General features: G+C 29.5%; 5 protein-coding genes across 5 annotated transcripts; 4 read left to right on the plus strand and 1 right to left on the minus strand.

Moving 5' to 3' along the window:
- Positions 1-8,681: 8,681 nt before the first annotated feature.
- On the plus strand, positions 8,682-9,838 carry OCT59_024366 (uncharacterized protein; the record flags this gene model as incomplete). The annotated part of the gene is made up of 5 exons (XM_066135387.1): positions 8,682-8,814; positions 8,892-9,052; positions 9,118-9,291; positions 9,366-9,719; positions 9,800-9,838. The coding sequence occupies 5 exons, from the start codon at positions 8,682-8,684 to the stop codon at positions 9,836-9,838; spliced, it is 861 nt and encodes a 286-aa protein (XP_065991413.1).
- A 6,190-nt stretch (positions 9,839-16,028) lies between these two features.
- OCT59_024367 (uncharacterized protein) lies at positions 16,029-17,784 on the plus strand (the record flags this gene model as incomplete). The annotated part of the gene is made up of 9 exons (XM_066135388.1): positions 16,029-16,105; positions 16,177-16,420; positions 16,494-16,592; positions 16,655-16,747; positions 16,812-16,902; positions 16,989-17,354; positions 17,439-17,468; positions 17,548-17,592; positions 17,666-17,784. 9 exons carry the CDS (start codon positions 16,029-16,031, stop codon positions 17,782-17,784), a joined length of 1,164 nt encoding a protein of 387 aa, XP_065991414.1.
- Positions 17,785-20,201: 2,417 nt separating this feature from the next.
- OCT59_024368 (uncharacterized protein) lies at positions 20,202-21,546 on the plus strand (the record flags this gene model as incomplete). Its single annotated transcript, XM_066135389.1, has 3 exons — positions 20,202-20,292; positions 20,378-20,568; positions 20,737-21,546. 3 exons carry the CDS (start codon positions 20,202-20,204, stop codon positions 21,544-21,546), a joined length of 1,092 nt encoding a protein of 363 aa, XP_065991415.1.
- Positions 21,547-22,458: 912 nt separating this feature from the next.
- On the minus strand, positions 22,459-23,453 carry OCT59_024369 (uncharacterized protein; the record flags this gene model as incomplete). The annotated part of the gene is made up of 2 exons (XM_066135390.1): positions 22,459-22,893; positions 23,205-23,453. 2 exons carry the CDS (start codon positions 23,451-23,453, stop codon positions 22,459-22,461), a joined length of 684 nt encoding a protein of 227 aa, XP_065991416.1.
- A 1,116-nt stretch (positions 23,454-24,569) lies between these two features.
- Positions 24,570-26,625, plus strand: OCT59_024370 (uncharacterized protein; the record flags this gene model as incomplete). The annotated part of the gene is made up of 8 exons (XM_066135391.1): positions 24,570-24,785; positions 24,884-24,964; positions 25,213-25,287; positions 25,352-25,519; positions 25,587-25,768; positions 25,845-25,988; positions 26,059-26,123; positions 26,225-26,625. The coding sequence occupies 8 exons, from the start codon at positions 24,570-24,572 to the stop codon at positions 26,623-26,625; spliced, it is 1,332 nt and encodes a 443-aa protein (XP_065991417.1).
- Positions 26,626-26,932: the final 307 nt, after the last annotated feature.

Consider the following 26,932-nt stretch of genomic DNA (forward strand, 5'->3'; position numbering starts at 1 on the left):
AACTGATGGATCTAAGATAGGATTAGGAGCAGTGTTAGCTCAAATGAATGAAGAAAATAAAGAGGTTGTAATAGCTTACGCAAGTAGGAGTACAGTTGGAGCAGAGAAGAATTATCCACCAACAGAATTGGAATGCTTAGCGGTATTTTGGGGAATACAACATTTTCAGAAATATTTAGTAGGAAGGAAATTTATAGTGATAACAGATCACGCAGCATTAAAAGGATTAACAGATGGAAAGGAACAAACGGGAAGGAGAGCAAGATGGGTAATGAAATTACAACAATTTGATTTTAAAATAGTACATAGAAGTGGAAAGAAAATTAAAAATGCAGATGGATTATCAAGACTGAGATTTAAAGAAAAAGAAACAGAAAGGAACGAGAATCAAGAAATAACAAAAATAGAAAGTAATAAGGGGAAATTGAGATATATCAAATTTAGGAATAAATGGTATAATGCTAAAAGATTCAAAGGGAGATGGGATGATGAAAAATATTTTACCGATAAAGAAGCAATACTTTTGAATTTGGAGGAAAGGACAGAAAAAGAATTATTAAAGAAATTGGGAAGAGAAAATAAGCCACAAGTTATTATAATCGACGGAGTGGATGGATTAGGAAAAACAAGTATAGTACAGAATTTGATTAAAGAGTGGGAAAAGCAAGGATTAAAAGTAAGATTTAATACATTCAAAAGGAGAAGAAAAGACAAAGGTGAATTTCACGAATCAAAATTAGAAACAGAATGGAAATTTAGAAAGGAAGTAGTAGAACAAATAAACAGAAGAATGTTAGAATATGATGAAGATACGGATATAATAATTCTGGACAAATCGCCATATTGCGAATATTATTATCAGAAGACGAAAAGTTTCAACAGAGGATTAATTACTCCACATGGGAACCATGAGATGGAAAAAGAAATATTCAGATTAAAAGGAACAATAGATGAATCAATAGTGATATTTTTGGAAAAAGATGGCGATGTATGTTGGGAAAATTATATTGGAAGAGAAACAAAGAAAATGGAGAAATCGTCATACCCAACATTAAAGAAAAATGAATATTTGGACATGGTTAAAATGTTTAAAGAAAACCAGGATGTATACAAAGATACCAAAAGATACAGTCAAATTGAAGTTAGGAATGACGATAGTAGTTGGAGAAAAGTATATAAGGAGATAGAAAAACACCAAAGAGCTTAAAATTATATTTCCAAAATGGTATTAGGAGATTGTTATATGAATTGGTTTCTTATCTATCGAGTAAAGGTCGATAAGATATGGAAAGTGACCATAAAAGAAGAAGAGAACGAAACAATTATCCATTTAAGGATTGAAGAAGAAGAAGACTTCATACTAGTAGATGTACACATTATAATAAGACTAAAAGAGAAAAAGGTGAAATTAATTATGGAAGATGGAAACAATATGATAATAGAAGAAAGACCAATAGAAAAAGGATTAGGATGGGTACGATCTAAATTGATTATAGGGAATGAAAAATATATAAGAAGGATAGAAATACCAAGGATCAAAAATAAATCAAGAGATAAAAATTAAAAATATATGGAACAGTTATCACGACGCTTTATTTTTACAACACCTTAATTTTTACAACACTTCAACCCTTTATAACATTTCAACCTTTTACAACACTTTAGCTTTTAGAATTACAACATAGACATGGAAGAGGAAGAATATAATAGGATAGCGAGGAATATCAATGACGAACGGGAATATGAAATTATAGGAGGATTAATTTACAAAATAAAAGATGAGAAAAGACTAAGAGTGATAAGAAAATACGAATTTGAAGGATTAATGTACATAGCTCATGATCATGAATTATCAGGACACTTTGGGATAGATGCAACGTATAATAGGATCAAGGATGGGTATTATTGGAAAGGGATGAGAAAAGATGTGGAAGCTTATGTCAAATCATGTAATAATTGTCAGAGAAGAGGAAAACCAATAGGAAAACATGAACTGAATGTAATCAAAGTTATAGAACCATTTTATCGAATTGGGATTGATGTAGTGGGACCATTACCAGTAACAAAGAGAAATAATAGATATATAGTTACAGCGATGGATTATTTTACAAAATGGCCTGAAGCAAAGGCATTGGAAACAGCAGATGCTAAGGAAATTGCAAGATTTATTTATGAAGATATAATATGTAGGCATGGATGTCCAAAGAAGATATTAAGTGATAGAGGGAGTCATTTCAATAATAAATTAGTGAAATCATTAATGGAGGAATTTCAGATAAAACATAACTTTTCGACGCCTTATCATCCAAAAACTAATGGGTTAATTGAAAGATTTAATAAGACATTATGTGAATCATTAGCAAAGCTAAGTAATATCGAAGATTGGGATTTGAAAGTACCAGGAGTATTGTTCGTGTATCGAACTAAAAGGAATGATTCAACGAAAATGGAACCAGGATATTTAATATATGGGAGACAAATGAAGACATTGTTAGATTTAGAAGATAAGGAAATTACCATGGCAGAGAGAGTTAATGGGTTGATCGAAGGATTACCAAACATTAGGAATCAAGCTAAAGAAAATGTCAGGAAATCTCAGGAAAAACAAAAATCGTACCATGATAAAAAGAATAGAATAAAGCAGAAATTACAAATCGGAGATAAAGTACTATATTATGACGCAGCAAAAGAAAAACAATGGTCTGGAAAGTTATAAGAAAAATGGAAAGGACCTTATTATGTACATGAGATAATTTCTAAAGGATCATACAGGATTAAAACTATGGAAGGGAAGATATTGAAAACACCAGTAAATGGTGAATTACTGAAAGAATATATTGATAGGACAAATTTTGAAGTAATAGTTCGAATTTGATGGGACTCAAATTTTAGGTGGGGGGCAAACTGTAGCCATAGATACTGAAGTAATCGCATAATATGGAGGAATAATATGGAATAAAAGATCAAACGATAGAAAGTCACATGATTGGACAAAATTAACCGGAAAGGATAAACTTTTAGGAGAAGGAATGATCTACATGATGTAATGTTTATTAAATGATTAACGGAGAACCAATAGATCAAGTGGGGAGTTGATCGATGTGGCTTAGTAACCAGTTTATCAAGTTCAACAATAGGAACAATTAGGAGGAGTAATCATAAGCCACAAATGATAAATCATATAAAAAGGAAGGATAGCGAATTAAAGGAACAAAAAATAGGAACATGTAAAATATTGATGAACTGCAGCCGCAGTAGAAGAATAGCTGACGAGACGCAGTAGAAAGGATAGCACAGCCACAAAAGATGGATCTTTACGATATAATATTTGAAAGATTATTTTATTTTAAAGAAAAGATAGCACAGCTACAAAAGATGGATCTTTACGATATAATATTTGAAAGATTATTTTATTTTAAAGAAAAGATAGCACAGCCACAAAAGATGGATCTTTACGATATAATATTTGAAAGATTATTTTATTTTAAAGAAAAGATAGCACAGCCACAAAAGATGGATTATATCTTTACGACATAATATGCGAAAGATTATTTTAAAGAAAAGATAGCATATTAAAATAGTATAACATATTAGAAAAGATAACATATAAAATAGCATATAAGATAGCGCATAAAAGGGAAAACATAACATAAAATATTAGAAAGAAATAAGAAGTAAGAAAAGAAAGAATAAGAAAGTTGGTTTAAATAGGAGCGGAATGGGAGGTGAATTCCACAGTCGTCAGATACGATGTAAAACTTTAAGTAAATTAGTTAATTGTGAATTTTATGAAGAATAAATAAAATACCCTTTATATGAAAATTAATTGTTTCGATTGTTTTTGTTGCTATTTTCTTATGATGAAAAAGTAATTTTGTTTAATTAATTGTTAGTAAAGCGTAATGTTATTTTAAAGGTAATAGGTTCGCCCTAAACTTTACTGTAATGTTCGCTTAATTAATTTTAATTGGACAAATTCATGGTGAATTTAATGTCATAACGAGAATTATGAAATGAATAAAATATAAACTTTTGTAAAGAGAACTATCGTATTTTTGAAAGAAGATAATGGATGAAATATCGTGGCGAGAGCTATCGCAATTTGAAAGTTAAGTAGTAATAAAACTAAACCAAGCAAGAATATTAATGTATTCGTGGAGAACGAATATACATTAAAGCAGGGAAGCTTGTTTACCGCCGGGTGGCAGACGGGGGTGACAACGTCAAAGTTAGTAAAATAAAAAATTTTTTATAAAGAGGAAATAGAAATAGAAAGAAGAAAATTTTTAGAAGAGTGGGAATAAAAGAGTAAAATCAAAAAAATTTTTTTTTTTTTAAGGGAGTGACGAAAAAAAATTTTTTTTTTAAAGGAGAGTGATGAAAAAGAAAAATTTTTAAAGTGAGGTACGAAAAAAAAAATTTTTTTTTAAAAGGGGGGTGACGAAAAAAGAAGAAAAATTTAGAAAAAATAACAAAAATAAGACAAGAGAAAAGAGAAAAGAGAAGAAAAGGAAAGACAGAAAGGAAGATCAGAAGATCAAACTCATCAAAGTAAGGGTTTATATAAAAAAACAAAAATCGTATCATAACAAAACAATAAACAATCACGTGATCTCATGTTATGATACGAGATTTTTGTAAAATTATTTTCTAAAAAATTAAGTTTAAAAATTCCGTATACATTCCGTATGATTAATTTTTTCCGTATACAGTCGACTCTGGTTATAACGAACCTGTTTGTACCGAAACCTCGCTATACCGAATCATAATTTCCAGAACTGATTTTTTATAAATAATTTCACTGGATATAACGAACTTTTATAATAAAACACTATATAACGCATCCGAACCAAACTTAACCAGCCCCTATATATCAGCTATATAATAACTTTATACTTTCTATAACGAACGGTCATGTGATTATATAGTAGTCCAGGCCAATTTTATAGTGCTGGCCAGAATTACTAGTAATTTTTTCGAAAATTTATGTTAAAAGAAATTATAATTTTGGCCAGCATTACAAATTTGGCCTAAATTACCTATAAAGAAAACTAGTTCGGTATATTATATAACGAATTCACTATATACTGAACTAAACCTCCTGGAACGGAGGGTTCGTTATATCCAGAGTTGACTGTACATTAGTTTTTTTAAAAAATGTTCAAAAATGAATTGCTTATTAAATATACGGAATTTGTATACGGAATCTATAGAAACGTACATAAAATGTATACAAAACGTATCCTTTCCGTATACATATTTCTTATAGGGTATATTATTAATGAAAAATTTTTATTTTAATTAAAAGGACTATATACAGTATATTACTAGATTAGAAATTAGAAACAATCGCATTAAAAAATTAACTAATCTCAAACTCATCCCAGTCTGGTTCAATCGGGATATTGCATTTATCAGGATTTTGATGTTAGCTGTCGATATCACTATGGTTTGCCAGGATTTTTTGGAGATCCAAACAAAAGGTGTATTTGCTGGTATTAATTATAAAAAATTATTTAAAAAAATATCAATGGTTAGTTTTTTATGAAAAGATGTTAAAAATTAAAATATCTTGATTAAAAATTTAATATTTTCGAATATTTTGCATTAAAATCTTTAGGACAGAATATAATAAGATCCTTTAAAATTGAGTGATGATATTGCCCTATAAAAAATATGCACACTGTTTATATACTGTATATTCGCATCTTTGATACTGTTCGCAATTTTATATACTGCACATCAGTATTATGTATACTGTTCGCAAAATGCCAATAATAAAAAATGTAACAAAGTATACGGTGAATAGACTGTATGATACGGTATTTTAATTTCATACATTTGTAACGTATATTGTATAAATATCTTTCTACTGTATATCGGTATTTTGTATACTGTTCGCAAAATATGGATACGGTATATTAAATTCATACGTCTATAACGTATCATTCATTTCTGCTATAGATACGGTATATTAAATCATACGTTTATAACGTATTTTACTGTGAATAATAGATACGGTATATTAAAATCCTTATATTCTACTACTTGATCTACCATTGCGCGAACTTTTCTTGCTATTGTTCGAAGTAGTCATCAGCAAATTTAATCGGGCATAATATTACGTAAGTTACGATGTCCGTAAATTTACGGAGTAAACATACGTAAGTTTACGGGTATCGTAAACTTCCGGAATATTATAGCATATACTTTTGCAAATTTTACGTACCGTAATCGTTGCGGAATATTACGCTCGAAATCCTTCGAAAATTTACGTACCAGAATCGTTACGAAATATTACGCTCGAAATCCTTCGAAAATTTACGTACCGTAATCGTTGCGAAATATTACGCTCGAAACCTTCGAAAATTTACGTACCGGAATCGTTACAAAATATTACGCTCGAAATCCTTCGAAAATTTACGTACCGTAATCGTTGCGAAATATTACGCTCGAAATCCTTCGAAAATTTACGTACCGGAATCGTTACAAAATATTACGCTCGAAATCCTTCGCAAGTTTTACGTACCGGAATCGTTACGAAATATTACGCTCGAAATCCTTCGCACCTAGAGTTTCAAACCGGATTTATTTTTAAATCCGGATTAGATATGAATAAACCGGATGCCTTCGGATTTTTCAAAAAGGTTGGGACACTTAGCAAAATTTAAAGAACTCGGAAATATTCGGTAAAGTTAAAATTATACGCTAATTCTGCGGCTTATATGAAAAGTGTTATGCTCAGTTATACATGCGCCATGTTGTGCGCATAAATCGGGTATAGTTCATGATAATCTTAATCTTTGAATCTTACCTGTCTTTACTAATAAAAAAATTTTTTTTTCAGCGAGACTTTTCCCAATTTAACATCTAAAAAGCTTTCTGCAAGATATAAAGAACGTTTTTGTTAATGCTCCTACACGAAGACGTACACAGTTCACTTAAAAGAACATGGAATTGCATCACCACGTAAAATTCCGTTACCTAATGCAACACGGTGGAATTCTTAGTTTCGACTGATTTTTTATGCTAAAGATTATATGAAGCTGAATTGCGAGTTAATACCAGAAATGAAAAAAATAGCGAAAATTCATGCTATTTTACAAGATAATCAACAAAGGGGTAATTACCATCAGGGTAGTAATTACTACCATTTTTCATTTTATTTCACCTTTTTCAAAAGAATTTGTTCATACTCTCGATTTTTTCAACAAAAAAATTTGCCTATTTTCCCCTTTATTGACCACGACTTCAGCATCTTGATTCTTACTTACAGCTAGTTTTTTGTTAATTTAGTTTTTTTTTCATATTTTTTGCTTTATTAAGCTAATTAACCAACAAAATATCACCAATAAACAAAATCAAAATACTAGTTTATTACAAACATATTTTATAAATTTTATCACAACAAAAAATCATCGTCCCTGGTACGTATATGTGATATCTGCTTCGAATTTTACTGAATAACTACATATGTATACTTTTTTAGTATTCGCATCAGGATTTAATCAGATTTATCAAAAAATTTGCCGACGGGCTTTAATTTATTGGTTTTTATATTTTATGTTTATTTTACTGAAAATTTTTGGATACTTTTAAAATATATCGTGTTTTTCTGCGGTTTCGATCTTTGTTCCACGTACCATTTTAGACCCTGATCGATATTTGTTTCACGTACTATTTTAGACCCTGATCGATATTTGTTTCACGTACTATTTTAGACTCTAATCCACATACATTGATATTGGTTCCACGTAGGTACATTTATAATAACCCGAGTATGATTAATACTTTTTCTTAGATTTTTTTTATATCCACATATGTAGACCCGAATCCACGTGTTCTTCTCCACATACATCGATATTGGTTCCACGTAGGTACATTTATAATAACCCGAGTATGATTAATACTTTTTCTTAGATTTTTTTTATATCCACATATGTAGACCCAAATCCACGTGTCCTTCTCCACATACATCGATTTGATTCCACGTAGGTACAAAAAATTTGCTGACGGGCTTTAATTTATTGGTTTTTATATATTATGTTTATTTTACTGAAAATTTTTGGATACTTTTTAAATATATCGTATTTTTCTGGGGTTTCGATCTTTGTTCCACGTACCATTTTAGACCCTGATCGATATTTGTTCCACGTACTATTTTAGACCCTGATCCACATACATTGATATTGGTTCCACGTAGGCACATTTAATAACTTCTGGGTATGATTTATACTTCTTCTTAGATTTTTTTATATCCACATATATATTTAATAATTCGTAACCATTAGTATTGATTGAGCTCAGGGGATTGTTTTTATTTTTTATATTGGCATTAACAGGTCGCAGGAAAAATGAAAATTTTCGTATATTTTCAAAATTTATCGTTTTTTCCGACTTTTACAGTACTATTTTAGTCCCTGATCCACGTATGTACATTCATAATAATTCATAACCATTAAATATTATTAAGCTTTTCCACATACATCGATATTGGTTCCACGTGGATACATTTATAGCAACTTCTAAGTTTTTCCTAATTTAGATTTTTTTATATCCACGTATGTACATTTAATATTCATAAATACCGTAAAATAAAGACTTGCTCAATATTTTTTTTCGTGAGGATTCTTACCTTATCATAAATTTTATAATTCTCTATTATCATCAACATTACAAACATGTCCGGAGATAGATCAGAATTTCGAAATAAAATTCAAAAACTTCTATCGGCGGGTGAAGAAACATCAAACAAACGCCGAGGTATTGAAAGTAGTATGAGTAGCACGAGTAGCATGAGCGAAGTTTTTAATGGTATGCAAATATTTGAATATTATCGTTTTTTAAAATTATGATAATTTATATTTTATAACAAAAATTTATTTTATTAGAACAACTCGATAATATGATAGAACAAAATAAACAGTTCAACACTAAATTAATCGAGGAGAACGTAAAAACCAATAAACATTTGGAATTTTTATGCAATAGAATGAAGCATATTGAGGAGATGGTCGAATCTGATAATTCCGGTGATAATAACTTCATAAAGGTTAGTCTAGCTTTTTTAAATTTTAAAGTCATATACATATTATAACTCAAATTATATTTCTTTAGACCATAATAAAAGATGTTGCTAAAGCAACATTTAATATAAGTATATACCCTACCAAAGAAGAATTACGAGAAGCAACTGAGGAATTTCTCAAAATTCGACATCAAGACTTTTACAACAAATTCACTACTAAAACGCAGTGGATTTCATATTTTAACAACAAAATTTGTCCAGAAGTAAATTTTTTATATTTAATATTTACGTTTTAGAAAACTAATAAATAATAATAATCTTTTTTTTTTAATAAAAGCTTCTATCAAAACAAAGATCCCTACGAAGTTGCTTGACAACTAAAGCTAGAGATGCTTTATTCAGCTATTTTGGAGAAGTAATTTTGCCACCCATCAATACTAACACTTCATCAGCAGGGATAATTGAATGGAAAAATCATCCTGCAGTGGCTGAATGTTACAATAAACTTTTTAATCAAAATGGAAGTTTGGGCGTGCTTACGCGAATACTTGAAAGAGTATTCGCTGGAGAATATCCATCTTCTTTGCATCTCGCCTTCGTAACAGCCACGTTCGCAGTATTATTGGACCCAAAGTCTAAAACAATACAAACAAATGAAAATACAATGAAAAATAAAATAGAATATTATATGGTAAATTTCATAATTTTGAACTTAAATTGTAATAATGGTATCTATTTATTAACTAATTTATTTAAATTATTAACGGTCAGAAATTATTAGATGATGATAGAACAGACGGCAAAAACTAAAAAATATATTGATTCCGTAAGTAAAAAAATTCTTCTTTTTCGATAATATTATATCCTTTTTCCTTTAAAGGTTCTGACTAATTAATATAATTCTTTTCTATATTACTAAATTTAACAAGTGTGCATGTTTTTCAATTTTGAATGGGGGAGGTGCTGATGGAAATATGTTTTTTTTAAAGTAAAGGGCTTAGCAAGAATTTTATATATAAAAATTTGCAAATTTTTTGTAACAAACCAAATAAAATTTTCAATTCAATAATAAATTTAAGGCAAATTTGACTTTTTACTTCATGTGCCGATCTCTGGAAATAATCGAAATATGATCGGCTTTTATCGGCCGATCATTTATCCAATTCTAGTAAAATTTTATTCAATTCGGCTGATCCGGGACCAAAGATTTTTAAAGAAAACTTCAATAAAATAAAAACAATAAAATAAAAACGTATTTTGTGGTGAAAAAACATATTTTTTATTAATTACGTGCAAAAAAAAAGATCAAAGTAACAAATTTTTGTGGATCGGCTGATCTTAATGAGATTCACGGCCGTATGATAAATAATTTTATATGTAAATATGGCCATTTTTACTGAAGGAAATAAAAATTTGCGTATAAATACGGTCATTTTTACCAAAGGCAATAGCAAGTAAATAATTCAAATCCTATACAAATACCTTAAAATGATACCCCAGGAATGCCCATATTGCTCAAGAACATTTTCCTCCAAATCTGGATATACTCAACATGTTAAACATTGTGTTCCTCCTGTAATTGTTAGTGATAGTGAATCGGATCTCGTAACTGATATTAATATGTTTATTTAAAGCAATTGATTAAACAATGGTAAGAAAATTTCGAGCGAATTTTTCTTGCCATTGTTCAAAGTATACAATTGTTTATTTTTAAAGCAATTGATTAAACAATGGCAAGAAAAGTTCGCTCGAAATTTTCTTGCCATTGTTCAAAGTATACAATTGTTTTTTTTTCAAAGTAATTGATTAAACAATGGCAAGAAAAATTCGCTCGAACATTTCTTGCCATTGTTTAACTCAAGTCTATTGTTTTTTTTTAAAGCAATCGATTAAACAATGGCAAGAAAAATTCGCGCGAATTTTTCTTGCCATTGTTCGAAGTATATCATTGTTTATTTTTAAAGCAATTGATTAAACAATGGCAAGAAAATTTCGCTCGAACTTTTCTTGCCATTGTTCAAAGTATACCATTGTTTTTTTTTTCAAAGTAATTGATTAAACAATGGCAAGAAAAATTCGCTCGAACATTTCTTGCCATTGTTTAACTCAAGTCTATTATTGTTTTTTTTTAAAGCAATTGATTAAACAATGGCAAGAAAAATTCGCGCGAACTTTTCTTGCTATTGTTCGAAGCATACCATTGTTTTTTTTTAAAGCAATCGATTAAACAATGACAAGAAAAATTCGCGCGAACTTTTCTTGCTATTGTTCAAAGTATACCATTGTTTTTTTTAAAGCAATTGATTAAACAATGGTAAGAAAAATTCGCTTGAACTTTTCTTCTTGCTATTGTTCAAAGTATATCATTGTTTTTTTTTAAAGCAATTGATTAAACAATGGCAAGAAAAGTTCGCGCGAACTTTTCTTGCCATTGTTCAAAGTATACCATTGTTTATTTTTAAAGCAATTAATTAAACAATGACAAAGAAATATTTATTGAATAAATAAAACATAAATTTGTTAACAAGATATCCATTATCTCAATTAATTTAACGAAATTTGGCCAAAAACCAAAATTTTTACCATTATCAGACACGCAAATTTAATGATTACATATTTATATCTGTGTACCCGCCGTAACGTATACCTATATGTATAAAATCGATAACATTTAACCGTAGTACCGATCACGTGTATGTTTATCGCAACTGGTTCAATTACGTCAAAAAAATTATTATTTTACGACAAAAAAAAATTTGAAATTCTCGTTTATTTATTATGAAACCAATATAAAGATTTATTGAACTTGAAAATATTAGCGATTGAAACTTAATTTTCCTTAAATTTAGGCCTTTATAAAGTTAAAAGTAAATTGACATTCCCGATCATCAAAATAAATAAAAATTTACGAAAACTTTATTCTTATAAAGATGAAAAAATGTTATTTTATTATCAGCTTGCAGTTATTACCAGTTTGCATATTTGTCTATTATATAATAATTTTTTTTATCATACACTTCAAAAAATCCAACAGTTCTATCAATACCAATTACTTCCACATATTGTAGAGGACCGAAGCAATCAAAAAATTTTAAATTTCCAATATTTTTCTCCAATTTTTTGATTTTTCGAATATATGCAAACATTCGTTCTTGATTTTGCATATTATGGAGCATGAAATATTCAACTTGTCCAAAAGTCTCCTCTTCTTGTTCATCAATAGTTAAGTTAATCTATAATAAAATTTTCTGTTTAATATTTGAATGATATTTATAATAATTATAAAATCTAATTATCAATTTCTTACAGCGACACAATAATCATTTCGACTACTATCATTTTCTTTTTTCCACCATTTAGAAGATACAATATTGCCATCTTTTGTACGAAGTTTCCCATACTTCATATAACTTTCTTCAATGTCCTAAATAATAAATAATGATATTACATCTGTAAAAGTATTCAAAAATAAATAAATATACAATGCAAAGTAGTTATAATTAAAAATTACTCTAATATCCCTGGCATTTTTTTGGAATATAGCTGCATAGCATTGCTTTAATTTTATAGCCTCATTTTTTGTTAGTTTACAATTAACACACGGAGAATAAAATTCATACTGATTATCATATACAATACTAGACTTTACCCTATGCGATGGCCATGCTTTTTCCTTTTCTTTGAAATTGGAAAAAACTTTTTCATCATACGTTGGTAAAAATTGTAGATACTTAAACCTTTCTTGCAGCAACACATTATTAATTAAATTCACATATGGAAGTTTTCGAGAGCTAATAAGTGGAATTAACATTCCACAATACCTTTCCATCGGAAATTGCCAAAATCCACGACAAGGACCAAGATCTTCAATACAATCTCCTATATGCAGAGAGTAATGAAAAGAAATTAAATACACCGGCAATCTTTCTCCTTCTAACCCGTATGAACTATTATTATAAAAAGACATGTTAATTAATGTATAAAATATTATTATATAATTCCATAAAGATGATACCTTGCATAATGATTATAAAATTGTATCAATAAATTTCGGATTTTATCTAGATCTTCAAAATCTATTCGAGGTTGAATACATAACTGAACAGCTTCAACAAAATTTGACCATCCTAAGAAGTAACTATTATTTTAAATTATTTAAATAAGCTTTCCTATATTATCAATTTTTTAACAATTAACTCTTTTTATTTATTATTACCTTTGTGGCAGCCTTCCTTTTAATAATGGTAAAGAAAATAAAATAATCCAATTTGCCCATTCCACAGCTTTAAACCCAGCCGAATGTTTAATGATATTGCGTGGAGGACGTCCAATATCAGATGGCATATTAGATCTATTTTTTTCCATGATTTCACCAATTTCAATCCATGTTTTAGAACTTATTGTATAATTATTTGAATTCCGTTCATCATTTTTTGGATAGAATTTTCCTATCCAATGTCGAAACATGTGAGGTGCAATGTTTTCAAAAAAAAGGTGCATTATATCCACTGGAAATGAACGCGGAAATTTTATAGAAGATAACTCAAATAATATACTCTTTCCTTTAATTCCTAATTTTTTTTTATTAAACAAGAATTTTAAAAATTCAGAAAATATATTAATCAATTTTACTATGAGTTTATTTAAAATATTGAACTAACCGCAGTTACGTATATAAGTTTCTCTACGATCTCCTTTCAGATGTTCTATTTGATTTATGCTAGTCAGCATCTCATCATGTGTTCGAATTGGTAATCGTATAGGATCAATATTTTGTTGTAATGGATAATATACATGTCTATTCATTTCATTTAAAGTTCCTCGAAGATTACAGAATCTGCAACCTGAATATGAATTATGTCCCGTTAAATATAAAATTTTTGAAAGAGCAGGAAGATCTCCAGTCCAAGCTAATATGTGAGCACGTAAAGTAAAATATTCTTTTTTGTTTCCATCATAGCATAATATTCCATCTGTAAATACAAAAATATGATTAATAAATATTATATTAATTATTATTTTTCATATTTTTTAATATACCTTGTAACAATTTCATCTCTTGAATTAATGGATAGAGAAATGAATTAAAATCTTGAGGTTGTTTTGGCCCTGGGATTATTAATGTTACCATTAAATTTTCTTTTTTTACCCTTAATTCTTGAGGCAAATTATTATTTATAAAAAGAAATACCCAACAGTCATCAGTTTTTTGTCGAAATATTTGATAACCGTCACAAGATGCAGTAAATGCAACATCTCTAGGATCGGGAAAATATGCATCATTTAATAACTCTTTATAAATCAGCCCATCAAAAATATCACCTATGTCCCTATGAACAAGATCTCCTATATTATTAGTATAGTTATGCCTATATAATAATTCTTTGGATCTTTTAGAGTTTTTAAATTGAAGCTTTAAACGCTCAATTATAGAGACAAAAGGTAAATTTTTTCTTGATTTACCATTACTATAATATCGGTCCTCTTTACAAAATTTACACTTTCTTTCATTTTCTAAAACTCCTACGAACGCACAACATGAATTGACACACATATCGTATATTTTTGGTTCAATTCCTACTATCGAACCAAGTATTTTTTTTATTTTATTTAAGCTCATTTTATTTCTATTGAAAGCTTTATATATATTATTAAATGCAGCTTCAGAAAAATTAAAATTTGATTTCACATATAAAAGCCTTAATCCTTCAAGCAATTCATCAGAAATAATTGTATTATCTAAAAAATTTATCATTATTGTTAATAAATAGTTAATGTATTTAAATACTATTAATAATTTATTTTGGAATTCACCTTCTTCATTATCAGCATTAGAATTTATGTTATCAGATTCTGATTCATTTTGAGAATCAGAAATTGAATCATCATTTTCATAATAATAATAATGATCATTTTCATAATTATTAGTTTTCTCATTTTCTTCATTTTGGAAACTAAAATCATCATTAGTTTCTTCTGGAATTTCTTCATTATCACACATTTCCATATATGATCGTTCATTTTCTTCTTCATTATCACTTGTCACCATAAATGATCGTTCATTTTCTTCATACAAGTCTTCTTCACGTAAGTTTTCTTCGTATAAATTTTCCTCTTCAGAATGATAAAAATTTTCTTCAGGATGAAGTCTTTGGTATTCATCTTCTAGAGCTTGTGCCTCTTTTTCTTCTAATAAATGTCGAGCTACTGTTGTCCTATGAAGTACTCTTCCCCTACCATTTGATAAATTTAAACAATGTTTACATTCACACTTAGGCATAATTTCAATTAGGAAAAAAATATATTTATTTAATGGTTTTTTAATTTAATAAAGTTTATTATATGTATTTGGAGAGTTTTATCACATATAATTTGTTAGTACTTTCTTTGAATTCGCTTTCTTTATATATATATTCGAGAGTTTGGTATATTATCCCGACACTCTAAATCCCGACATTTCATAAGCCCGACACTTAATAAGCTCGAAATACAAATATCGAAATGAAAAATCTTGAAATTTATTATAACTGATTTCATAATGTACGGGACTTAGCAAATTTTAAAGAACTCGAAAATATTCGGTAATATTCGGTAAAGCTCAAAATAAACTCTAAAATTAACGTATAACATAATTACATTATATAGTATATACAATTATACTTTATACTACGCCATCATATATATGTGTATATGTCCCGTGTTATATATCTTTTCTACAATAACCCGACTAGCCGAGTAACCCGAGTACCCGACAATCCCGACAATAAATGATGGGCTGAGATCCGTCCTTTTAAAGTGTTTGTGCCCCTATGATCGCTACATATAGGCAGGTCATGTTTCACATTGTTTCACGTATCTGTTTACACGGGGGACGTACGCGATTTTAATTTATCACCTGATGTTAATAAACCCTAGTCATCATAAAAATCCACGTATTTTTCCTACTTTTTTCTCTTTAACATTTATACGTTTACGATACGTTCGATACTTTTACGTGACTATGAGCAATAATAATGATCTCCAAGAACAATTGGACCTTATCAAGAAACAAAATGAAGCTTTATTGGAAAAAATAAAGTATGTGTATGAAAAATAAGGATTTTTATGCAACTCTTCATAAATTTTATTAAAAAAAAATTTATTTTCAGTTCTCTGGATAGTACTTTTTCGTTTCCCACAACAATAACAAGTTATAATAGACCTTCTACAGCGTTAAGTTTCCAAAGGCCTTCCTCCACAGCGAGTACGCGAAGACCCTCCACGTCATTCACAGCGAGTACGCGAAGACCCTCCACGTCGTCATCCATAACTTCTGTTGCTGTAAGCCCTTCCACATCATTCACAGCGAGTACGCGAAGACCCTCCCCGTCGTCGTCCATAACTTCTGTTGTTGTAAGCCCTTATTATTATTACTGTATTTAATTATTTAAGTTATTTATTTATTTTTTAAATATATCATTAAAAGACACATAGTTTTATACAAAGGCCAAAAAAGAAGTATATTTCAAAAGCTGATATGTTAAACGCGTTAAATATTTCGAATGAAGTGTATACGACATGTGTGGTGCGTATATACATAAATAATTTGGTTATACAAAACAAGACTTTAATAATCAATAAAACTAGGCTGCAATGCGCATATGCGCTGATTATCAGCTTGAATACAATTATGCCTATAAAGACATTCCTAAGAACATTTTATTCAAAATAATCGAAAAGGTAATTTTTATTTGTTTTATAGATTTTTTTTTATAAATATAATGAAATAATAACCTTTTCTTAGTTTAAATTAAGAACGAAAGACTTACATATACCGTTCGGCTTTAATGATTGGTTTGCGTATGAATTGTTAAAAAAACACGTCCAACATGTCCGTGAGTATATTTGTTTTTTCTTTTTTTTTTAAAAAAAAAAGAAAAGATCAAAAATCTAATTTATATTTAATTTATATTAATGAAAGGCGATCATAAAGCCAAGAATAGAAACGGATATTTTAAGAAAAGGAATCAAGACGAGGAAGAAGAAGAAGTTAGAAATGAGGAACAAGAAGAAGAGGAAGAAGTTAGAAATGAGGAACAAGAAGTAGAGGAAGAGGAAGAAGTTAGAAATGAGGAACAAGAAGAAGAGGAAGAGGAAGAAGTTAGAAATGAGGAACAAGAAGAAGAGGAAGAGGAAGAAGTTAGAAATGAGGAACAAGAAGAAGAGGAAGAGGAAGTTAGGAATGAGGAACAAGAAGAGGAGATTAGAACTGTAATAATCAGAATTGAAGGAAACGAAGAAATCCGAAATAGAAATGAAGAAAATGATGTTGAAGACGAAGATCAAGGTATAATTATATTGTAACAAATCAACCATAGGAAATGACTTAATTTAATGTTTGTGATTAATGTTTGTGATTTTTATTATTTAGCAAAAAAACGAACCGGAGAACCTATGAAAAGTAAAATTTTTTTTTTATAAAATGATTATATTTTAATTTAAATAAAAATAATTAAATGTATTTTTTTTTCTATTAATAGAGGATTCAAACAACAAACGATTGAAAGTTACAAGTAAAATTACAAGTAAAAAAATTTTTTATAATTAATTAATTTAAATAAAATAACTTTTAATATTTTTTCTTATTTATTACATTAGACGGACGAAGCCTGCGTAGAAGACCTATGGCCGTTAATAAAGAAGAGGTCAATCGTAGTGCCAGTGGGGTTGTTAGTACCAGTAATAAGAACAATAAAAAGAAAACCAAGAAAAAATAATCATTTACTTTTTTTTATAAACTAAAATAAAAAATGTTTTAAATTTGTAATGTTCGCAAATAATCACCAGCCTCTATAAAAAATTTCATACGTTATAGCGTATTTTCTATAGATACGGTATTTTTTTATATTATTTTTATTATAAATTTTACAACTTTATGAACTTTATATTAAATACTACATTTTAAACCCATATGTTTATAATGTATACTTCGACACTAGTATGCACTACCCAAAAATTTACTGATGTAAAGAAAAATTCACAAGAATTTTCATTAATACTGTTTAATTTTTAAGTTCAAAGTCCGATTGATAATACTGTTATACTGTTTAATTTTTAAAGCTCAATTATAAATCAAATTTAATAAATTAGTATTAAGATTTTAATTTAAAGATTAAGCAGTATCAAGGAATATTCTCGCGAATTTTTCTTGATACTGCTTAATTCTAATTAGCTAATTTAGTACTAATGTTTTAATTTAAAAATTAAGCAGTATCAAGAAAAATTCGCTCGAACTTTTCTTGCCATTGTTCGAAGTATACCATTGTTTTTTTTTAAAGCAATTGATTAAACAATGGCAAGAAAAATTCGCTCGAACTTTCTTGCTATTGTTCAAAGTATATCATTGTTTTTTTTTAAAAGCAATTGATTAAATAATGGCAAGAAAAATTCGCGCGAACTTTTCTTGCTATTGTTCAAAGTATATCATTGTTTATTTAAAGCAATTGATTAAACAATGGTAAGAAAAATTCGCTCGAACTTTTCTTGCTATTGTTCAAAGTATACCATTGTTTTTTTTCAAAGTAATTGATTAAACAATGGCAAGAAAAATTAGTTCGAATATTTCTTGCCATTGTTTAACTCAAGTCTATTATTGTTTTTTTTAAAGCAATTAATTAAACAATGGAAAGAAAAATTCGCTCGAACTTTTCTTGCTATTGTTCAAAGTATATCATTGTTTTTTTTTAAAAGCAATTGATTAAATAATGGCAAGAAAAATTCACGCGAACTTTTCTTGCTATTGTTCAAAGTATATCATTGTTTATTTAAAGCAATTGATTAAACAATGGTAAGAAAAATTCGCTCGAACTTTTCTTGCTATTGTTCAAAGTATACCATTGTTTTTTTTCAAAGTAATTGATTAAACAATGGCAAGAAAAATTCGCTCGAACATTTCTTGCCATTGTTTAACTCAAGTCTATTATTGTTTTTTTTAAAGCAATTGATTAAACAATGGCAAGAAAAATTCGCTCGAACTTTTCTTGCCATTTTTCAAAGTAGCATTTTTTTTTTAAAGCAATTGATTAAACAATGGCAAGAAAAGTTCGCGGCTCGAACTTTTCTTGCTATTGTTCGAAGTATAGCATTGTTTTTTTTAAAGCAATTGATTAAACAATGGCAAGAAAAATTCGCTCGAATTTTTCTTGCCATTGTTCAAAGTATATTTTTTGCAAAAACCGAAGCCCTTTAAAACGAAATATAGCCAAAGCGCAATTAATCCGCAGTACTGTGATACCACAATTAATTGCATTATTGCGGAATTGCGAATATCTGATATATGAACTTTAAACTCCGTAATATCTGCAATCAATACCCAGAACAAATGTTATGCCAATTACTGTAAGCCAAAGATACCGCGGTTCTATATGATCACGTGAAATTTATTTTTGAAATTTATTTATACATACAGTTTACAGTAGGATCGGGGAATTAGAAACCGTGCCCAGAAAACGGGGCTGCTTAAAAACCGCGCTCAGAAAACGGGGCTGCTTCTTTTGTGCCATTAATTTGGGGCTGCTTAAAAACCGCGCCCAGAAAACGGGGCTGCTTCTTTTGTGCCATTAATTTGGGGCTGCTTAAAAACCGCCCCAGAAACGGAGCTGCTTAAAAGGAAACCTATTACATCATGATTTAAACAAATTATGTATATATATATTCTTTGTGCCATTAAAAATTAATAACAACTTTCGAACAATACATACGCTCAATACAATACATTCTTTTGCTATTTAAACTGTCTTCCTGGAAATAATTAAATAATTTTCTTTTTTCATAATTTTTCATAAATTTTCCTCTATCATAAAATTTTCCTCCATCATAATCATAAATTTTCCTCTATCATAATCATAAATTTTCCTCTATCATAATCATAAATTTTCCTCTATCATAATCATAAATTTCCCTCGTTCATAAATTTTCCTCCATCATAATCATAAATTTTCCTCTATCATAATCATAAATTTTCCTCTATCATAAATATAAATTTTCCTCTATCATAAATTTTCCCCTTTCATAAATTTTCCCCTTCATAAATTTTCCTCTTTCATAAATAAATTTTCCTTTTTCATAAATTTTTCTCTTTCATAAATAAATTTTCCTCTTTCATAAATTTTCTTCTGAACATTCTTACTTACAAATGATGAATGTTAATCAAGAAGTCGATCAAGAAGTAGCAACAAGTCAACATCAAGAGGTGAATGTTCAAGAAGTAACATCAAGCCAAAATAGTATGTAGAATCATATATATAATTTTTATAATTATTAAATAAAATTTTTATTAAGAATAAACGTTTATTTCTGTTTCAATTCTAGAATCGAACATTGTAAAATTTGTTGTAGATATAAATAAAAATATGGAAAGCCTTGGTATAAATTCTCTTAATATATCATCAAACCAAGAAGCAATTTTAGATAGTAAAGAATTCAGAATTTTTAAAATACTTTTCAATAAAGAAGAAAATACAATTTTACAAGCAGCAAATGTAGCCCCGGGATCTAGTTCAGTAAGTTCATCAACAGCAAGAACCACTGATTTAAGATCATTCTTAACCGCGCCGGCAATCGAAATGGCAAAAAATCTACACAAACTCCTATTATATTTTGATAATCTACCAACTATTCCTCCTACAATGAATCCAAACAATATTGACGTTAAATTGTATATTAAAAAGTTGTTAGAAAAGTTAAGTACTTTAACAAAGGAGGAGTTTGAAGCTGAAATTGAGAATCAAAATAACAAGGATTTTTTAAAAGTTTATTATTCAGAGGAGGAAGAAGAGAAAGTAGTAATTGATTTTCAGAATGAACTAAATTTTCCTGAAATCATTTCAGAAACAAACCTCTTAAAGCTTGATTCAGATTTTGATATTATAAAAGAAAATACTATAAAAACGTTAGTTAATCATTTAATAAAAGTTTATGACAAGATTCTTGAAGAGCATATCGAAACGGAAATAAGAAGAAGAAGAAAGTTTAGGGGATATGTAAATTTTCTTATGATATATCAAAAAATAGAGGTTTATTGTAATTTATATAAGACTAGAGCTAGGGGAGAGACGATTAAAAATCAAACGAATAAAAAAATAATTGAATATAGCAGTTCTAGCAAATTTAAAACTCAAGATATATCAATTTTTATAAAAACAGGAAAGAGAATTGAAAAGTTAATTAGTCTTTCAAATCGTGAATGGGGAATTATTGACGCTTTTCCAAATTTAGACATAAATTTTTTCAAATCTACAACAAGTAATGCCGCGTATGAAGTTTGGCTCAAACTCATTGAGACTGGACTCATTATGACCAAAGAAGAGGGACAAACAATTTATAATTATAAAAAAATTGAAGAGAATTATTTAAGGGAATATAAGCTTCAGAGAATATATAAATCGATTCAAGCGAGCGATCATGATGATACTGGTTCTCCGAGATACTACTTCAACGAAGATGACGACGGTGATAATGATGAAATGATGATTGACTAGTGATTTCATTTTTTTTTCTTCTATTTTCGTTTTTTTTTGGTTTTTTGAATATCTCTATCTATTAGAGATCCTTTTTTTTTTATAATTCTAATAATTTCAACTGGGTTTTGTCGGGCGATTTTTTTTTTGGAAAAATCTATTGTGTTATAGTTAAGGTCAGTGTGCGTTGGCATTATAATTGCGTTTAGGGACAGTACGTTGAATTATAATTACGTTAGGATTAGGGTCAAGATGTTTGGTTTATGGGATTATGTAATAAAATCATTGTATTTTAACAGTTAGATAATTTCTTTATTAATATATAATAAAATACATTGCTATAGTTGAAATTTTATAGTGACAAATAGTTATTCATCACCATCTGATTATGGTGATAAATGGTAATTTATATAAATGACGTGATATAGAATTTGTTTATTTTATTTTATTTTATTTTAAGGATTTTAAGGTAAGCCAGGAGAATACATTGATAATTTTAAGCTAATAAATTATAAAAACACACAATGTAGAATCGTCGCCCAATAAATCGAGCCCTGACTAGAACTATATAAAAACTATTCTAAAACCCAACCGAAGTAGAATAGGTAATAAAAGTAATAAAACGCACAAATAAACAATCGAACAACAAGTGCAGACCCGTATTTTCCTTTCAACCCATAAGATAAGGTTGCCACCTGTGAATACTGTAAAAGGTGGAGTGGTTAACGCTATTTTAAGTTGTTAAATTTGTAAAAACAAAAAGAGAACAAATCACATAATAGTGAAAAAAAAGAAAAACCTAAGTTATTATATAACTATAATACTATATATATAAAAATACGAAAAATTTCAATACTATAAAGTGGTGAAAAAAGAGGACCAATATATCTATAAATATAAAAAAGAGGGAGAGCATCTAATAAAATGAAATTATTAGTTCGAACAAAAATTAGTAACCAAGGCTGAATCTTCAGTAAAATGATGAAACCTTTTCCTCATATGGAGATTGTAATGCAAGTCCGAATTAAAATTCCTAGTGGCTGACCGTTTAAGTTGACGAGGCGCCTGATGAGTAACATATTCCGGTTCATATAGTTTATTATGCCGTACTGTGAGAGCAAGATGGAGACCGCTTTCGTCCATTGTTTCTTCTAAAATTTGTAACTGTTTGATATTGAAATCAGGGTCGGTAGCGCGACCTTTTTGTTTCTTTTTTCCTTTTGTCGGAGGTAAGGAAGATGATGCAATAGGAGAATGTTGTCGTCTCAAGTATGTGTGATAATCATAACAAACGTTTTGATAATGAGTAAGAGCGATAGTCAAATTATCGCGATAGAGAGCGATTTCAGTAGTAGTCTTCCCATTGAACTTTCAAATCATCGATGCGTGTCGCAAGTTGAGTTTCGCGATCTCGTGTAGCTTTATAGCTCTTATTGCAGCAATCCACTGTTTACTACCCACTGTTTACTACCCACTTGTCTTGTAAGGGTCGAAGGGTTTTCTTTTCATTATGAGATAACGAAGAATGTAGCTTGCCATCCTTATACATGGGCTCTTCGGGAACAAACGGATAGGAACGGGATTAGAAACCGTATTAGCTTTATCCGATTTTTTTTAGATTTCTTGGTCGTGGTGGCTTTAATGGCCTCAATTTCAATAATCTACTGTTTGCTACCAACTTTCAACGGTTGAAGATTTTTCTTATCTTTCTTAGATAATTTAGAATATGTAAGACCACCCTTGTAGATAGGTTCATCAGGGATAAATGGGATAAGATGGAGGGGAAATTGACCATCTTTCGAAGTAGTATTAGATGAAGAAGAACCAGAGGGATCAGCAAAAGCAACTGAAGTATTGACGACAGGTGTTGAATTATTGTCGTCCGTTGGAGATTTAATAATGTTGTCCTCGATCGATGATGATGCCATTTTGTTATCTCATAAGACGGATCAAATATAGATCCATGGACATTTGAATCGAAGTATTTAGCAATATAGTAGTACTTCTCGTTGCACTTCGGGTAGTGTTGAGGATTCAAGGAACGGTAGCTGAAAAGTATAGTAACGCTGTAGTGGAACCTGAAATTTCTTCTTATATTTCAAATGCATAATCGGCTTTCTGAAATTTTGTGATTGTTGAAATAGGAAACCTTTTCTTTTTGACGCTAAAAGTTTATCTTCAAGTGAGGCGTCAGCTGTAAGATCAGACTTATGAAAAACTTGCCTACATTTGCGTTCAAATCGTGCTTGTTGTCTTTTCCGGACATTTGGATTGTCGCTGTTTTGAAGATTAAAGTTGAAAAAACGACCTTTTTTCATGATATTGTCGATACTGTTAGCGCAATATTGCGATTGAAAAGAAATAAAATCCTTTTAACTCCATAATGTCCGTATTCGTTTCATTTTCCACATCTGCTATTTCTTCTCTAGTTTCTCGATTGATTGTACCCTTATTTCACTTTATTTTATATTGAATACCTTCGAGTAATTTTTGAATTTATGAATTGTACAATCGTACAATCGTTATTTTTGTTCGTTTCTCTCTTTTCTATCTTCTCTTTTGCATAATGCAAGGTCGCCTCGTCCTTGAAACATAAAAACATTCTATCTATTGTAATGATTTAATAAAACTATATATTTTTGTGAAAATTTTACTATTACGTTTCGAATCAGCTCTAACGTTCTTTATACTCGGCATTTTTGATCACATGTTTTATTGTTGGTGTAACCCGATCAGCAAATCAATCAATCAATTCACTCCACTCCGCCACAATGCATATAGGCGCTGTGAAACAAAAATAGCCATTTGCTTACATGCATCACCCCCAACTTCTGGCGTTGCTATGCTCCAACATATCATTTAAAAGAGCAGTAAAAGGCATATTCTTATGCATATTCTTATGCTTCGACCCAACATATCATTATGCTCGACCCAACATATCATTTAAAAGAGCAGTAAAAGGAGCTTCGGTGACTTTTAATTGTTTACTGTATTCATATTGTATATCTTATATATCAATACGTTTTTCTCTAATAGTTTTTATAATGTCATGTTTAGTAACAGCTAAGGTTGAAAAACTTTTACTAGAAGGACCTCTTGATGCTATATGTTCTGCTACCGTTATATACCAGACAATGAACAGAAATGACTTACTTCCATATGAAGAAGTTATAAAAATAGTAGAAAGTGCGGTTAAATCATCGTTAAAAAGAATAAGAGATTTCCAACGAAAAGAAAGTGTGATGGAGGTTTTAACGGAGGTTAGTAATAATAGGCGCATTAATATTCGTTATTGTGCAAACTGATGAATTTACGGCAGTGTAATGTGTTATAGTAGTTTTGGTTGTCACTGCTGAAGGTTGGGGGATGCCGGCCCAGAAGAGCGATGTTGTTAGGAACAAATCCTTTAGATGTCGAGGGTTTCTGCTCTCCTCTAGCTGTGCGTGACTATCTTAGCTATTACATGATTGTGCACGTGCAGCAAAATTTAATATTCATAAAATTAATGTGGTCACTAACTTATATTATATCGATATTTGCTAATTAACTGTCGTAGATAAAAAGCGGATATAAAAGCATATTAGGATTAAATAAGATCAAGGTGTTGGATACGGTACAGTATTTCTTAATATATATATATATATGGATTGGAAAATCTTATCACGATCTAATCAATCATAATTTCAGAATAAGGAATCAACGCCAGATACTACGGAGGAAGAAATAAAGAAAAATATTGAGATGTTAAATGAAAAGCTTAAAGTATGTGTTTTTCTATTTTTTATAATCATACGTACCAATACTTATAAAGGTATTCTCTATATAGCATCCTTTGGGTGATGATGATGGGCCTCTCTATAGCGCCCTTAAGAAAACAGTTGAGAATATCGTTCTTTCAGATCTTACGTGGCGAGATCCTGTAGCAAACATGGTTCTAAGCGATAACTCGTATATAGTAACAGGATTACATCGCAAATTAAAACCAATCTTTATGGTGAGAAGCAATTTAGTGTTATTGGATGAATTGCATTCATACTCATTCTTTTTCATTATAACAACAGGAACCATGCAATAAAATGAAATGTACTCCCCCCAAATTAGTTGTAAAAAAATGTGAGGATTTCTTAGAAAATTTTGAAGTATTGTCTACTCATAAAATCGTGGAAAATGCCAAACACGATAATAAATGGAAAGAAGATGATTCTGATCTATTAAAAATAACAGGTCGAATTTTAGATGTACTGTAAGTTTTTCAATAATAACTTCATTATATAAATAGTAATTGTATGATAACATTTTCCGATATTTATTTTACCTAGTGGCGAAATATGGAGTAGTCCAATTTATGCGACAAGTACTTCCCGTAATAAACAGAGCGAAGGAACTTATATTACCGATGTTATAGTCCCTTTACTTCGTGCAAGCCTGGCGAACCTACCAAATGGTTATATCTGTACAAGCATGTAAGTAGTCACGTGATTACTATTTTAACCATGGCTCAGATACTTAGTGTGTATTTTTATCAAATTTCAGTGCAGAACGTCAGAGTATTGCAAGCAAGATTCGAAAAAATAAAGGGATCGATGGAGAACGAATCGGTAAAAAACCCGATATTATGGGAATAATGAAGCAAGACACAAATGATATCGAGTTGATTTATGTTGAAAGCTCTCGCATTACATGTAGCGAAAAAAAAAAGATGATTATGATGTAAAATTGTGGAGAGAAATGATAGACGGGACAAGTGCTATAAACGCATTATGTAGACCGGTCGGTAATGAATTTGGAGTTGTTGGTATTCAAATTGCTGGTTTAGATATGCGATTAAATGTTTTGGTAAAGGATCTAGGTGGTATACCGCGATATTTCCATCTTGATCATGCTGAAATCCCAATATCGCCACATTTAACAAACACTAAATCCCTTATACGTGTTTTATTGAACCTAAGGAACGTTATGATTGTAAATAAAAGTTTAATAACGCAGGCGTTATTAGAAAACCCACCTCGTAATACTAGTCAAAGTACTACTGTCAGTACACCAGATAATTCCATGTATTATAATAGTAATTCCGTGTATTATAATAGTAATAATAACTAGTATTAAACCTTAATTAATAAATGAAAATCACATTACATACAATGCTGGTATATATGAAATGAGTAAAAAAGTCTCAATAAACTTCCTTTTAGGTTTTTTTTTTCGTTTTATTTCTTTTAGAATAAAATACACTAAGCCATCGTGTCCTGATGTCGAATGTTTGATTGACGTCGAATCAACGCTCGTCCGATGTCATCTCGATTCGCATAATGTTTGTGTGACGTCAAATAGACACCTGTTCGATGTCATTTCGATGTTTACTTAATGTACACAAGGCGGGAAAAATAAACATTTTTCGACATTAACT

Source organism: Rhizophagus irregularis, chromosome 4 (assembly GCF_026210795.1).
Source record: "Rhizophagus irregularis chromosome 4, complete sequence".
NCBI classification, from domain to species: domain Eukaryota; kingdom Fungi; phylum Glomeromycota; class Glomeromycetes; order Glomerales; family Glomeraceae; genus Rhizophagus; species Rhizophagus irregularis.